This window comes from Selaginella moellendorffii, unplaced genomic scaffold, assembly GCF_000143415.4.
Source record: "Selaginella moellendorffii unplaced genomic scaffold, v1.0 SELMOscaffold_64, whole genome shotgun sequence".
In the NCBI taxonomy this organism is placed as follows: domain Eukaryota; kingdom Viridiplantae; phylum Streptophyta; class Lycopodiopsida; order Selaginellales; family Selaginellaceae; genus Selaginella; species Selaginella moellendorffii.
Genome location: NW_003314325.1, coordinates 28,149 through 42,603, shown reverse-complemented (window position 1 = coordinate 42,603; position 14,455 = coordinate 28,149). Strand labels below are relative to the sequence as shown.

General features: G+C 45.3%; 3 protein-coding genes and 2 long non-coding RNA genes across 5 annotated transcripts in view; 2 read left to right on the top strand and 3 right to left on the bottom strand.

Annotated features, from left to right (window-relative positions):
• The first annotated feature begins 64 nt into the window (after positions 1 to 64).
• On the top strand, positions 65 to 3,745 carry LOC9645004 (pyrophosphate-energized membrane proton pump 2). The gene is made up of 14 exons (XM_002984805.2): positions 65 to 462; positions 528 to 731; positions 795 to 946; positions 1,024 to 1,171; positions 1,223 to 1,355; positions 1,409 to 1,581; positions 1,630 to 1,750; positions 1,800 to 1,984; positions 2,039 to 2,476; positions 2,526 to 2,690; positions 2,738 to 2,893; positions 2,947 to 3,058; positions 3,119 to 3,338; positions 3,395 to 3,745. Exons 1-14 carry the CDS (start codon positions 364 to 366, stop codon positions 3,498 to 3,500), a joined length of 2,412 nt encoding a protein of 803 aa, XP_002984851.1. The 5' UTR covers positions 65 to 363; the 3' UTR covers positions 3,501 to 3,745.
• A 2,631-nt stretch (positions 3,746 to 6,376) lies between these two features.
• Positions 6,377 to 6,759, bottom strand: LOC9648562. The gene is made up of 4 exons (XR_002994247.1): positions 6,732 to 6,759; positions 6,602 to 6,669; positions 6,476 to 6,533; positions 6,377 to 6,424 (listed from the first exon to the last, which is right to left on the bottom strand). It is a non-coding gene; the product is annotated as an uncharacterized LOC9648562 (long non-coding RNA).
• Positions 6,760 to 8,128: 1,369 nt separating this feature from the next.
• LOC112351690 lies at positions 8,129 to 8,544 on the bottom strand. The gene is made up of 2 exons (XR_002994251.1): positions 8,284 to 8,544; positions 8,129 to 8,224 (listed from the first exon to the last, which is right to left on the bottom strand). It is a non-coding gene; the product is annotated as an uncharacterized LOC112351690 (long non-coding RNA).
• A 2,675-nt stretch (positions 8,545 to 11,219) lies between these two features.
• On the top strand, positions 11,220 to 13,036 carry LOC9648768 (cell division protein FtsZ homolog 1, chloroplastic). Its single transcript, XM_024690009.1, has 6 exons — positions 11,220 to 11,514; positions 11,558 to 11,657; positions 11,742 to 11,971; positions 12,033 to 12,200; positions 12,252 to 12,485; positions 12,546 to 13,036. The coding sequence occupies exons 1-6, from the start codon at positions 11,251 to 11,253 to the stop codon at positions 12,795 to 12,797; spliced, it is 1,248 nt and encodes a 415-aa protein (XP_024545777.1). The 5' UTR covers positions 11,220 to 11,250; the 3' UTR covers positions 12,798 to 13,036.
• The window catches only part of LOC112351638 (replication factor C subunit 2-like), a 1,793-nt gene continuing 154 nt past the window's right edge, over positions 12,817 to 14,455 (bottom strand). Inside the window, exons 2-12 of the mRNA XM_024689872.1 lie at positions 14,382 to 14,450; positions 14,246 to 14,325; positions 14,039 to 14,155; positions 13,900 to 13,969; positions 13,763 to 13,836; positions 13,593 to 13,713; positions 13,465 to 13,527; positions 13,353 to 13,412; positions 13,177 to 13,302; positions 13,044 to 13,127; positions 12,817 to 12,980 (exon numbers count right to left, since the gene is read on the bottom strand). Of these exons, the coding sequence (XP_024545640.1) occupies positions 12,879 to 12,980; positions 13,044 to 13,127; positions 13,177 to 13,302; positions 13,353 to 13,412; positions 13,465 to 13,527; positions 13,593 to 13,713; positions 13,763 to 13,836; positions 13,900 to 13,969; positions 14,039 to 14,155; positions 14,246 to 14,325; positions 14,382 to 14,450 (966 nt within the window). The 3' untranslated portion in view covers positions 12,817 to 12,878. The remainder of the gene's footprint in view (positions 12,981 to 13,043; positions 13,128 to 13,176; positions 13,303 to 13,352; positions 13,413 to 13,464; positions 13,528 to 13,592; positions 13,714 to 13,762; positions 13,837 to 13,899; positions 13,970 to 14,038; positions 14,156 to 14,245; positions 14,326 to 14,381; positions 14,451 to 14,455) is intronic.

Here is a 14,455-nt window from a genome sequence, read left to right as displayed (position 1 = left end):
TCGCAATCTTTCAGTGATCAAATCCCCGCCGTCAAATCGTGTTGCATTTTCCGTCACGGAAGATTCTGTTGGGAACCTTTGCCCTATTTTCCCCTACCACGAATTCCGGGCGAGGGATCGGGCGAGAGAGCCGGCGGAGCGCAGCGCGCCTGCTTCTCAGCTGGATTTTCGCTGCTCATTTCACGCGGCGCCTCCATTTCCTTGGTCCAGGTTCGGATTGGCGAGGATCGAGCGTCAGATTGCTGGATCGCCTCGCAGATCGGTGAATGCATTGCCTCGCGGCTGGGAATTCCGCCCCCGGCCTCGATTGAGCTGGTGCTGCCGAAGGGAGAGAGTATTGCCCGCAGATCTGCGGGCGCGATTATGATGGAAGATGGCCAAGATGCGGAGAATGGCATGGGTTCCTACCAGGAGAAGCCCAGGACGTTTCCAGCGCTCCGAACCAAGTCAACAGCACCCTTTGTAAGTTCCTAGCTCACTTTGTTTGCTCACCAAAAAATATTTTCCACGACTTTTTGGTGATCCAGTTCTTGAGGTTCATATACAACATGGATAAGCGAGTATACTATCTCCTCACGGCATTTAGTTTGGTGGCGATGTTCTATGTCGGAGTTCGGACCTCCTCGATCATCGTCTTCGTCTTCGCGGTGTGCACGCTAAGCATTTTCTTTGCGACTTACCTCTCGTCATGGGTGCTTGCAAAGGACGAAGGACCGCCTGAGATGGTCCAGGTAACGATTTTCTCTTTTTTTCTTCTTCTTTTGGTCAGGAACTGAGCTGCTTCGTGTTTGCAGATATCAGACGCAATTCGGGACGGTGCAGAAGGCTTCTTTCGCACCCAGTATGGTGCAATTACCAACATGGCCGTGGTTCTCGCCTTTGGGATCCTTGGTATTTATTTGTTCAGGAGATCCACGCCACAGCAAGAGGCAGCTGGGATTGACAAGTGAGTGTTTGTTTCTTCTCAGAGGATTTCTTTTTCTCTTTTTTGTTCTGGTGATAAACTGATAGTGGTTACAACAGAGCAACATCAGCATTTATTACCGTGTTGTCGTTTTTGCTTGGAGCTCTATGTTCTGGCATCGCTGGCTACGTTGGAATGTGGGTTTCAGTTAGAGCTAATGTGCGAGTATCAAGCGCTGCTAGAAGATCTGCCAGAGAGGCGTTGCTGGTAAACATCAAACTTTTGTTTCTTCGGTCTATTCTAAAATCTTTCTTGCAGATAGCTGTGAGAGCGGGAGGATTTTCAGCGCTCATCGTTGTTGGTATGACGGTTTTGGGCGTAGCTGTCCTCTATGCTGTGTTTTACGTCTACTTGAATGTGGACTCTCCGACTGGCATGAAAGCTACAGAATGTAAGTCCCTTCGTGAATCTTGATGATTTTAAAGTTTGCTTTTCATTGTGTAGTGCCACTTTTGCTCGTCGGGTACGGATTTGGAGCATCTTTTGTGGCACTTTTTGCTCAACTTGGTGGTGGTATATACACGAAGGCAGCTGACGTTGGTGCTGATCTTGTCGGTAAAGTTGAGCAAGGCATTCCGGAGGATGACCCCAGAAATCCTGCAGTAATTGCGGACCTGGTAAATTTTGTAGTTTACGTTTAGTTGATGGACTTAATGGTCTTACAGGTTGGAGATAATGTTGGTGATTGTGCTGCTCGTGGTGCTGATTTATTCGAAAGTATTGCTGCGGAGATAATTAGCGCCATGATTCTGGGAGGCACTATGGTCAAAAGATGCAAGCTAGAAGGTTTGTGTGTTAGATGTTGTCATCGTTTAAGTTTGGTTCGTTGACGCAGATGCATCTGGGTTTATACTTTTTCCGCTTGTGGTTCACTCCTTTGACCTCGTTGTCTCGGCGATTGGCATCCTGTCGATAAAAAATGCACGGGAAGTGGGAACCAAATACATGGAGGACCCCATGGCGGTTTTGCAAAGAGGATATAGCGTTGCTGTTGTTTTAGCTGTGATTACCTTTGGAGCGGTATGTATGACCTTTTCTTTCATTGAAGACTTGACTGACGCATTTGCCTAACAGTCTACAAGGTGGCTTTTATATACTGAGCAAGCGCCTACGGCATGGTTCCACTTTGCCTTGTGCGGACTCGTAGGCATTATCACGGCGTATCTCTTTGTCTGGATCTCTCAATACTACACTGACTACAAGTACGAGCCTGTGCGACTGGTGGCTCTTGCTAGCAGCACCGGGCACGGAACAAATATTATAGCGGGCGTTGGCCTTGGACTGGAGTCGACAGCCATGCCCGTTCTGGTCATAAGCGTCGCGATTGTATCAGCTTATTGGCTTGGAAGAACGTCAGGGCTGGTGGACAGTAAAGGTGCTCCCGTCGGAGGTTTATTTGGCACTGCCATTGCTACAATGGGGATGCTGAGTACAGCTGCGTACGTGCTGACCATGGACATGTTTGGTCCCATTGCTGATAATGCTGGCGGAATTGTTGAGATGAGCCAACAAGTAAGTGCAATTTCGTGTTCTATGTTTTTAACTGGAATTTGGTTTGCAGCCGGAGAGCGTGAGAGATATTACTGATGTTCTTGACGCAGTCGGCAACACTACCAAGGCAACAACCAAGGGATTTGCTATAGGCTCCGCTGCGTTAGCATCTTTTCTTCTGTTCAGCGCTTATATGGACGAAGTATCGTCTTTTACTCAGATTAGCTTTACTGAGGTAAGCAGTTGTTCTTCTAAGGCTGACTACAACTTGGATGCTTTCAGGTTGACATTGCAATCCCAGAAGTTTTTGTAGGTGGCCTGCTAGGAGCAATGTTGATATTTGTATTTAGTGCATGGTCGTGTGCGGCAGTAGGCAAAACAGCACAGGAGGTTGTGAATGAAGTTCGACGGCAATTCGCTGAGCGGCCTGGAATCATGGTTAGTTTGTTTTCATTGTTTTCCTTGAACTAAAGACTGCTGTCCTTTTACAGACCTATCAAGACAAGCCCGATTACGGCCGATGCGTATCAATTGTGGCAAAAGCATCACTACGGGAGATGATTAAACCCGGTGCACTAGCTGTTATCTCCCCTATAATTGTTGGTACGTGTTTTCTCTGGTTTGATTTGGGAGTAGTCCGATGCCTCGCTCTTTTCTTTGCAGGTGTTGTCTTTAGAATAGTAGGAGTTTACACGGAGCAGCCACTGCTGGGAGCAAAGGCAGTGGCAGGAATGCTAATGTTCGCTACCGTGTCTGGAATTTTGATGGCGCTCTTCCTCAACACCGCGGGAGGAGCTTGGGACAACGCCAAGAAGTTCATCGAGAGTGGTGCATTGGGCGGCAAAGGTAGCGAGGCTCACAAAGCTGCTGTTACCGGCGACACGTAAGTTTTTCTTCCCTGTTTTTCCTTGACAAAGAACTAAGCTTTCTTGTCCGCAGAGTTGGGGATCCATTCAAGGACACTGCCGGACCATCTCTCCACGTCTTGATAAAGATGCTATCGACGATCACGCTGGTGATGGCACCACTGTTCTTGGAGAGCTGAATGGAAAAACAAAAGAAACGTTTTAAAAGCGCTTTTAAAGCAAGCTCGTGCTAAGAGAACCTTGTGGAAGAGCACTTGAGCATTGGCTGTTTAGCAATGAGCATATGCACTGCATGGATGTGGCGTTTCAATAGAGACTAAATGCTGGGATCCCATGGAAATGTATTGTGATCCTGCACTCTTTTGAGTTTGATTGCCACTATTTGCTACTAGCAATAAATCTAGCAACAGTGCTGTGAAAGTTTTCTTACTACACTATATGTAGCATAAATGACAATATTATCTAGTTAATTTCTTAAAAAATAACTACGTAATGTAAAATTTAAAGAATATGATTTGGAATTGTTCAAGACTTTTCTAGAAGTTCTTCTTTTGACAAAGTTTATTTATGTAAACTACATTAACTAAAGCCAAAAGGACCGTCCTTTGTTTAGCGAGCCTTTTGGTTGCTTTACTATAAAGGTCGAACTAAGTTCTAGGGTTTACTTACACATGGAAAAGTCTCCGAGCCAAAAGCAAAAGAAAGAGTGGCGGACGAACGCATATTTCTATGCTTCCAAGGGCCAATACGCGAGGGCGATGATCTACGCCGAGCTGCTAGGGCAGCCTCCAGATATGATGGAGATCATGGATCTCATCGCGCCAACCGAGCCAGACTTCTTCAAGAAGCAGTTCGAGCTATGCAAACACCCCCCGCTACCATATACCTACCCGTGATTAAATCTATCATCCTTTGTAACTTCAAGTATAGACTATAGTCTGTTTCCAAAATCTATCACCTTCAGCCATGTTATTGTTTGTTTTCAAATCTATCATCCTTTGTACCTTCAACTATGTTATAATTTGTTTTCAAATCTATCATCCTTTGTACCTTCAGCTATGTTGTAACATTCCATCATCGTTTCCAAACTTGTTTTAAAAAAAGATAGTATTCCCAATTACTATTCCACGTGGCAAACCATACGCGGGCGGCTCAAGCAGCAAGCGCGCGCAAATTTTCCATCATTTTTCTCCTCCTTTTTTCTTGGCGCAAATTCTCAATCTCCATCTCTATTGTCTTGCAAAGAGATTTCTAGCCATGGCCTGGGACAATTGGGGAGCTCCTCCGCCAAAGAAACGCTACTCCAAGAAGGAGCGCTTCCCAGTTCCATGGAGAAAGGTGGAAATCCCACTCAAGAAGGAGAGGAGGCGGCCCGCTTCGCCGCTGGACGACCACCTGGATCAAGCCAAGGTGAAGAAATACCGCAAGAACAAGAAGAAGCGGGTCCCGCACGCACCCTCCCGTTGTGCCGGGGGAGATCTCGCCATGCAAGCCACTCTCGTATATCGGGTTCTTCTGCCCAAAGTTGGCCAAGCAAGCGGATGAAGTGGAGGAGCCAAATCCCCAAGGCCAGCCAAGCCTGATGCATTTCTGGATTTCTTCAAACCCCTGCGCTGGATCCGAGGCTGTCCCGCACCCCAGGAGTGTTGTTCATGCTCCAAAGCCGCCGCCGGATCCAAAGCTGGTTCCTCGGGTCAGGAAGAAACGTGTAAGTCTCGATCTTACGATTTTACATAAGAATTTATACGTGATCATCCATGCAGAGGAAATATAAGGTTCGTGGCTACAAAGTTAGGCGAGGATGGTATTGCGAGCAAGTCGGATACAAGATCAGGAACACACCTGTTGAGAACTTCCTGTGCTACTCACCCGAGGAGGAGGAGGTTGGAACCTAAATCTTTCTTGTGAGAATGTTTCTAAGGTAAACTCTTTTGAAGTTGCTCTCACGAGATTGTTTGGCTGATTGCTTGCGTTGTTTTTCCCTGGAAAAGCTGGTCGAGAGGATCAAGGAGCGCAAGAGGAGGAAAGCCGAGATCAAGTTTGAGAAGATGTATCGATCGTATTCCAGAGGCGCGGAGTACAAAAGGGACACATACTGCGGCAAATGGGCGATATGATCGAGCTGGTTGACGAGAAGCATGTCAAGAAGCTTGCGATCTTGTATGAGAAGTGGAGAATGCAAGTTTTCGAGCCCATACAGAGACAGATCGAGGACGAGCTGAATGGAATGTCTCCGGATTACATCAAGGACAAGCTCAGTGAGAAATCTTAAACTTTCAGTTCATTCATGCATTTGCCAATTTGCAGGATGGTACCAGTATCAATACTGCTCGATAGCCAACAAGCAGATGATTTTGCCAGATTTTCCACGTCCAGATTATAATCCTTTCAAGCCCTTGGAGCATACAATTAAGTACAGCCTCAAGGATGTGGTCGATCCTTACGTTAATTAGAATTTTATGGCGTTTTTCTTATTAATTGATATTAATTAAATTTCTGATCAGGAAAACAATGAGATTTACACTGGGATTGGAACATTATCCAGCATATCACTTTAGAGGTACTGTTTGGGGACATATTGAAGCCGATGAAGAAGATGGCTCAGAGATCGTCATCAAGCAACCAGAGTACGAGTTTAAGTTTTTAAATCGCAGATATGCTTTGATTTGTTTTTTCGTTTTTCAGGAAATATTATTCTCACGATTTGCTCTGGAACCAGAAGTTTGTTGGTCACGATTACGTGAAAGCAGAGTTCCCACTCGGGCGATATGTAAGTTTTAGTAGAAGTTTTTTCTTACTTCTAATACTTTGCTGCTTCTATCTATCTTTTCCAGATGAATCCTTACAAGGGAGTGTTGCCAGAGACACAGAAATTCAGGGAAAAACCTCAGGGTTTAGGCATGGTTTGGGACGTCGAGTGTCAAACTCAACCAGACCTCCGACTGTACTACAACTAAATTTCGTGTGTCCAAAACTGCTGCTTGAATTTATTTATAAAATAAGAATCTCTTTTCTTTACAAGGCATACGTTGTGTTAAGATACTTGATAATCTCCGCTTTCAAACATCTCCACGCCGGTGTTGGGGTCTTCTAAGAAAGGAACCTGGGAAACAAAAGAGTGATTCCAACACCATTGTATCGAATTTATGGGTACCTGAAAAATTCCAGTCCGTTCCAAGAGATAATTTCGTTTGGGACTTCCACGAGCGGCACTGGACAGTGTGAAGTAGAGACTTAAAAAAGAGCTCTCGAGAGAAGAAAACACAAACTAGAGACTTACTTGTAGTAAACGTGAGGGAGCTCCAATTCAACCAGCCTTTCTCGTACGATCTTACAGAAAGGCGAAAGCTGCTCACAAAATCCAGCTTTAAGATATAGCTCTCTCTTTCTTTTTTGAGTTTTCAATTCACCTCGTACGCCCAGACTTTTAGAGGCTTGTCTGGTTTGAAAACAAAAACATGGTTTGTATCGTCAAAGTGAAAGACGTGAAAGTTTACCTTGCCTGCACGCCCGAGTCTGTTATAATTTGATAGCAAATGAAAAGCCGGTGGAAAAAATATATACACAATACATTACCGTGAAGAAACCCAGTGACAGCATAGAAGGCCATTCCCTGGAAAAAAAATTTGAGGATAAACTAACAAGTCTATGTGGTATTTGAAAACAATTTACCGTATTTATCTACAAGGTACTTGATGATTTCATCCGATTCGTACATTGCAATTGGGATCTATCTGACGAAAAAACAAAACAAAAACGAGCATTTGAAAAGTTTGCAAAGCTTACCATAATTCAAATATATTTTAGCCTAAAATTTTAACCTTCCAGGAACCCTAAAGTTCTATTTCACCACCCTTATAGAAAATTTATCTCTTTGAATTTTACCCTTTGCTTTAGAGGATTTCAACCTCAATACTTCTTCTGTTTGACCATTTTTTGACACTTCAGATCGTACTGGACAGACTGAAAATGGAGACAGGAGAGTCAATTGGTGTATCGTTGCTTCGTAGACACCAAGGCGCTATGCAAAAGTCTCTTCCAACATGGCTCCCGCACTGCTGAACAAAGCTATACAGGTACATCAAGGCCGACAACCAGGGACGACTGCAAATCTCATGCGACACTGGAGTACGACAGGGATCCCACTATCAGCCACGCTCTTTGGCATCTTCAGTGATGGCTTGGAGAAGAATGGGAGAAGAAGAAATCTTTCGACCATCTAGCCTGCCGGCGTGCTGCTCTACCCTCTGTTAATTATATGCTGGCAAGAACCACGGGACAACTCCAAAAGCAACTGGGCACACTACCATTTCTGTCAGGACACAGACCTCCAGATCAACTGTAAGATATGTGTATGGTAAGGCACTCATGCGAGCTTTACATGTGATTCTCGCCACGAAAATACACTCACGCCTCTTCGCTTTCATTTTTTCTCTCCCTTAGTAGAGAAAGAGAGAAGGCAGTGGAAGTGCTGGAAGGCGAGGCCTGAGAGTCGGATCGAAGAAGACTCGTCAAAGCGAGACTCAGCGGGCAGTGTTGTAAGCCAAAGAGGCGAAGCAAATAAAGAGTGAGCGTCTAGACTACAACAAAAAATATGATGAGAGGAGCTATTCCAGGAGCTCTCAGGGGTCAGCCGTCTTGCACACTCTTGCATTTTTCTAGAACGAACAAACAGTCATTCTTGCAGAGGCAGATTCGCGGTGTAGCACTTGCCAGACGACTTATCCATTTTGGTCATGATGGATTGCGAGAGCGGCATGCTGTTGCAGACTTCTAAATGCGAAATGCAAGCTCAAACGTACGAACATAATCAATAAGAACATTGATATAGATTATTATTGCTTCATTTCGAGTCCCTTATTCAGGAGTATATATACTTGCATTGCAGTTGCGCTCCTTTTCCCTGGCAGAGCAAACAAATCATGAGAGAAGCGTGAGAAGAAAAAAGAGAAAGATTATAACCTTTCAACGTTGAAGCTCAAGGGCAGCACTGAGGGAGGAGTAGTTTCACCAAGCGGATGCCGCAAGCGCAAGTGGGCAAGCGACTACAGCACTCTGCGATTTTGGTTGGATTGCCCATAGCTTGTGTGATGCACCTCACAATGTCCTGGAGATTGGGTAGGGGGCACGGCGGGGGAGCAAGCTGCGCGGGAGCAAGCGTCGCAACCATGGCGAGCACCAGGAGCATGAGCAGCACGGACCTTGCAAAAGCCATGGATGGGAATCGAGAGAGGATAACAGAAGATGATGGCTTGGTGTTTTGCATTTGCCGCTTATATACACAGATCGAAAGAAAACTGGGACTCCACCAAAATTTCGCGGGCCAGCAGTAACGAAGGCCGCTGAGTAAAGCATGCTCTCAGCAAGAGTGATCAAGTTGACAATCCCGAGGATCTAAATCCATGGTGGGACTGGCTCACATAATTAATTATTTTCTTATAATAATTACATGTTTTAAACCCAACTAGAATATAATCATAATAATATATTGTAATATAATATAGTTAATCTTATAATTAATCTTATAGTGATCTTGACTTATGCCAGTAGATGTTCACGAAGAACACGTTCCTGTCAATTGTAAGACCCCTTAAGCACGGGCATTATATAAAGGCAAAGGTGAGATGAGCCGTGCGGTCTAGAACTTCTTACTTACGTTTTACGTGTCATTACAGAAATAGAATTTGTGGAAGTAAGAAGCAGAAGAAGAAGAAAGATGTGCCAGTGGGCCATGGGACCGTGGCTTTGTGCCAGATTGGAAGTCTTGTGCCCCTTGCTTACCGAAATGGGAGGTCCTGCAGAAGTTGGCATGAGATATAGGTGGGCAGAGTCTACGCCTCCTTTCAAAGCAAGCATCTGGAAAAAAAGTATATCAAGGGGATGGAATTGGGATATGGTTGCAGAGTTGGAGAAAGTCACGGTTGGTTCAGCTATCCTGGCGGGCCAACGCCAACTGAACGCACTGGACAGTTTCTGCTCTCTCACTGGCCTCCCAGTAAACCTTGAGAGGACTCTGCTTTTAGCATGTGGACGTGGGAAAAAGATGCTGCAGTCTCTCTACTATGGGATCAGCAAGGCTACATGCTGGACTATTGAAGCCAGGTATCCAGTGTCGAGTGCAGCGATTTTGACGTACAGTTGATGCATTGAAAGAGTATGGCCTGGTCCTTGTTGATGTCCAGGGCCCCAAGTGTTTGAGATGATACAGTGGTGATTAGGGTCTTCTAGATTGACCTTGTGATTGCATTGGCGTCGGTTTGCCTTACAAAGCTTGTTCGAGATGGGGGCTTGTTGGCCGCCTGGCATCCATGGTCCCACCAGGGAGAGCATGAAAACGTCCGAGGTTTTGTGGTTTTTGTGGCGAACAATGCCTTTGCTGCCAGACATGTCGCACTGAGACATTATTCCAGCCGATTCACTCTCTTGAGTTCGGTAGCCTGGCTGCTGTCCAGGTTGCTTCGTCATTATCGTCTCCCTGTGGCTTCAATTGTGCAGCCACGTCTGTGATTTGCACTATATATTCTCGTCCGACCAGCAGATAATCATTCGTGCTTCGACCATTCACTTGTTTGGCATGTAAAACCTTCTCCAGCGTCGTATCCCATTTAGTATGTAAAGATTGGTCGTCGTGGAGGAAGGAAATGGGCTTTTGACCTCTCACATATAGTTCACCACATAGTCCCATACTAGCTTTATTGTCCCAGTTAGTCCTAACTTTGTGGAGAGTAGATTTTGAACGACATTGGAGTGGTTGTGCATAGTGTTGCGGTGCAGGGGATTGCTGGTTGCATAGTTACCAACAAATGACAAAAGCGTTTGTTTAGATATTTAGTGTTTGCGTTTATATTTGTCTATAGCTTACTTTTCTTTACTTTCACTATTTATGGCATGTTATTCATAAACTGGTGTTGCATGAAAAAAAAAAGACCATACTGCGCAATATTGCATTTGCCAGATGATTGGCCTGCCATAACTATGTTGCTATTATGCACATTCCATGGTATGGCACATGGCACATGTCTCCTTTGATTAGGGTCATTTTTGAGGTGAGGACTGGGGCACCATGGTGGAATCCAAATCCAAGGGTATTAGTACTGAAAAATCTAATGCAATAGCAAGGTGATTCATATTTGAAATAGTTAGATGGTCTTATTTTTTTCCAATGACAGGATTCATAAGGAGGTTTTGACATATAGCATACACAGAGAAGTTTAAGAAACATGTATTGTCAATTTTAAACTTATTTACTATAGATAATGACATTTTTTTCTTCAGATTTTCGTTAAGTCTTATGGAAGAGTAAGATGGTATAAATGGATAGTCTATCCTATATTAAAGTTTCAGAAATACCTGACTAATATTTTAACTTTCTTTCGACCTGGACTGCTAAATTTTCATTTCAACAAGTTAGCTATTTTTCAAAATGCCAGTCCAAATATTTTATGAAATTTCTGCCCTGATCTCTACTGCAAAGAAGTAAATCCAGCAGAGATATTTGAACCACCTCTCAATGTGGAACATTTACACCATGGCCACTGGAAGCCACAGTCTCTTGGTTGAGCTCAAACGACGAGAAAAGCATCCATGACATCTATGAATCTGCGCTGAAGATCAGGTAGAGACGGTCACACAACGCTCTACACCTCGGAGAGATCAATTACATGTCATCCTTGCAAACAAAGCCACCATTTCCTATCTTGTTAACTACATAACGCAAATGGAATTATATGCCAACTCCATGTTACAAAGTCTTTGCAAGCCATGATTGTCAGAAATCCCGAATGCCCATGGCAGGGTTTTATCTGATACATAATTAGTAGTTTTAGACTCATTTAGCACTGCATTAACGGTTTGAAAGAAAAATTGGCGGGAGATTATTGAGGGGGTTAGGGTTTATGGGAGACTAGCTAGGGTCGCAAGAGCGGGAGAATGCTGGCGGCGCAGCGATGCTTTCCCATGACGAGACCGTTCCTGGCGGATTCAGCTTGCTCGATTTATGCGGGCGATGGGTTTCAGGGACAGGGAGAGGGAAGAAATGGGGGGTTTTCAATTTCGAGAAGGGTGAGAAGGGCGCGGGTATGCTGTGTGGCGGTGCTGGAAGCGATTGGCATGGACTCCGCAAGGATTAAAGTGGTTGGCATCGGAGGAGGTGGGAATAATGCTGTAAATCGAATGATTGGAAGTGGATTGCAAGTAAGTTCTTTGGTTTTTTGGTTGTTAAGAAAGTTTGTCGCAGGGAGTAGACTTTTGGGCCATAAACACAGATGCCCAGGCGCTGGTGCAGTCCTCTGCGAGCAATCGCTTGCAAATTGGAGAGGAGCTCACTCGGGGATTGGGTAAGAGATTCTTGACACTCAAAAGCTAGCATGTCTTTTCTTTTTCCTTTTTTTTTCTCTGGTGATTTTGTTTTTCTTTTGCAGGAACCGGTGGAAAACCGAGCCTTGGTGAAGAAGCTGCCGAAGAATCCAAGGATGATATCAAGGTGGCTGTCGCTGATTCCGACTTGGTTTTCATCACAGCCGGGATGGGTGGAGGAACAGGCTCTGGAGCAGCACCAGTCGTCGCTCGTCTATCCAAAGAGAAGGGACAACTGACTGTGGGTGTTGTCACGTATCCTTTTACTTTCGAAGGGAGACGACGATCTCAACAGGTGCGCGAGTTTCTTTCTCACCTTTTTGTTTTCGTGTGATGCTAATGCGACAGCTTTGTAGGCTTTGGACGCCATTGAGAGGCTGCGAAGCAACGTAGACACACTCATTGTGATCCCCAACGACAGGCTGCTGGACTTGGTTCAAGAACACACTCCTTTGCAGGAAGCTTTTCTTCTCGCGGACGATGTTCTTAGGCAGGGTGTGCAGGGCATCTCGGACATTATCACTGTAAGTTTATGGTCCTTCGGTAGAGATTGTTCTGAAAAATGTCATCTCCAGATTCCAGGACTGGTGAACGTAGATTTCGCAGACGTGAAAGCGATTATGGCAAACTCAGGGACCGCCATGCTTGGAGTCGGGACTGCTAGCGGCAAAAACCGGGCAGAAGAAGCGGCTCAGCAGGCCACATCAGCTCCATTGATCGAGAGATCGATCGAAAGAGCCACGGGTGTTGTTTACAACATCACTGGTGGAAGGGACTTGACGCTCCAAGAGGTTAACCGAGTCTCTCAGGTCTGTATAGCCATAGCCGATCATAAAAACTTGATGTTCTCATGGTTTCTCTCCTTTTAGGTGGTGACCGGCTTGGCAGACCCCGCAGCAAATATCATATTTGGTGCTGTGGTCGACGAGAGATACGACGGCCAAGTTCACGTCACGATAATCGCCACTGGTTTCTCGCAAACTTTCCAGAAGACACTGGTGGATCCCAAAGCCAGTGTGGCTCCGGAAGGAAAGAAGAGCCCAGCAGCGCCTGCTGTGGAGCAGCTCCCATGGAAGCGTGGTGTTCCCGTGTCCTCCAGGTTTGCTCAAGGTCTCAGATAAGTAGCTCCAAGGTGTGATATAGACAAATCTCACTCTGGAAACAGCAGCGAGGGAGAATTCATGTTAAGTGGAGAAATCAAGTTAGACATAGCTACACTCTTGGGTCATGTTACAGAGTGCTCGCATAGTATTGCTGCACACGTCCATGAGTTGCAAAGACTCGTCTGCTCCATCGAGAAGACACTGGAAGAATGAAAAAGAAATCGTTAAAGAGCTCTTCTTGCTAGTTCTTCTTGCTACTAGTACCTTGTCAGCTTCGGCCAGTCTCTGGCAGATTTTAGCTTTCTGCTCGTCCGATATCTCAGGCGATTCGACAACGTGATCGTAAACCTGAGAAGAAATCTTATCTTTGCAAAAGCACTTAATGCTTCCAAGTTACCTGAGAAAATATTTGTGAGACAGGATAGCCTTCGGCTATGATGTTGGTCACCTCCTTTTGAGCTTGATCAAACACTCCACTCGTACAGGCTTGCAAGAGGGACTGGATCACGTTATCTGGAATAACCTGCAACGAGATATCGCTAGAAATTGACGACAAAGGGATCAAAGGCTTACCCCGGAAACGCTGAGGATATCCTTGCTTGTGATCGATGATCCATAAAGCCTCGTAGCGCTCTACACAAAACCAAACAGTTCTCGATTACGCAGAAGCACAGAACTCTAAAACCTGTAGATATGTGATTGCTCGACGAAGATCTCCCTCGGACACTCGACTCAATGTAGCCAGTGCCTGATATATATATAAAAAAAGTAAAACATAAGAACAATAGGAAAGGAAGCAGAAGAAATCGTAACCTCGGAGCCCATTTGCACCCCCTCCTCTGAGCATATATGCAAAATCCTCCCGTGCATCACGTCTTGGTTCAAAGACTTGAAACGAAACTTCGCACATCTTGATGCCAGTGGCTCGATAATCCTAAAGCACAGAATGATAGTTTTACACTCGACAGAAAAGATTTTCTTGCCTGCTTATGTAGTTGCAAATGAAGCAAAATCTCGTCACCTTCGAGTAAGTTTCCATTGTACGCCTCAACGCGTTCTAGAACCCGAACTGATTGATCAGAAGGGAGCGAGAAAAAAAATTTCTGCAGATAGCTCAAACCTGTGCATCCTCAGTCATTGAATCCGCTTCGTCTAGGATGATAACTTTGAAAGGCGGACAAGGATAGTCACTGTAAAAGCAACGACGAGGTCGCATAAGCAAAGGTATAAACTCGTTTGTCCAGAAAACAGCGAAGTACCTCACTCCACGACCCACTGCAACAGCAGCAAAGTCCTTGATCTTCGTTCGCACCACATTTATTCCTCGATCATCACTGGCATTCAACTCGAGAACTCTGGTCTTGTAAAGCTGCGGCCTACGAGAAAAAAAAACGAAAAGAAATCACACAGAGAAGATTTAAAAACCACTCGCTTCTTCAAGAACAAGAATAAAAGGAAAAGCTCACCCAAAGAGCTCCCTTGTTACCGCCAGCGCAGTCGACGTCTTCCCAGTCCCAGGCGGCCCATAGAAGAGCAAATGCGGCAGCTGCGCGCTCACAGAAATCGCTGGCCTCAAGCAAGAAAAGAAAAGAAAGCACTCACATTCCCCGTCTCAAGAGCATTCGCGAGCGTGCGCACGACCTCGTCCTGGTGAGCCACATCCTTGACCTGCTTGG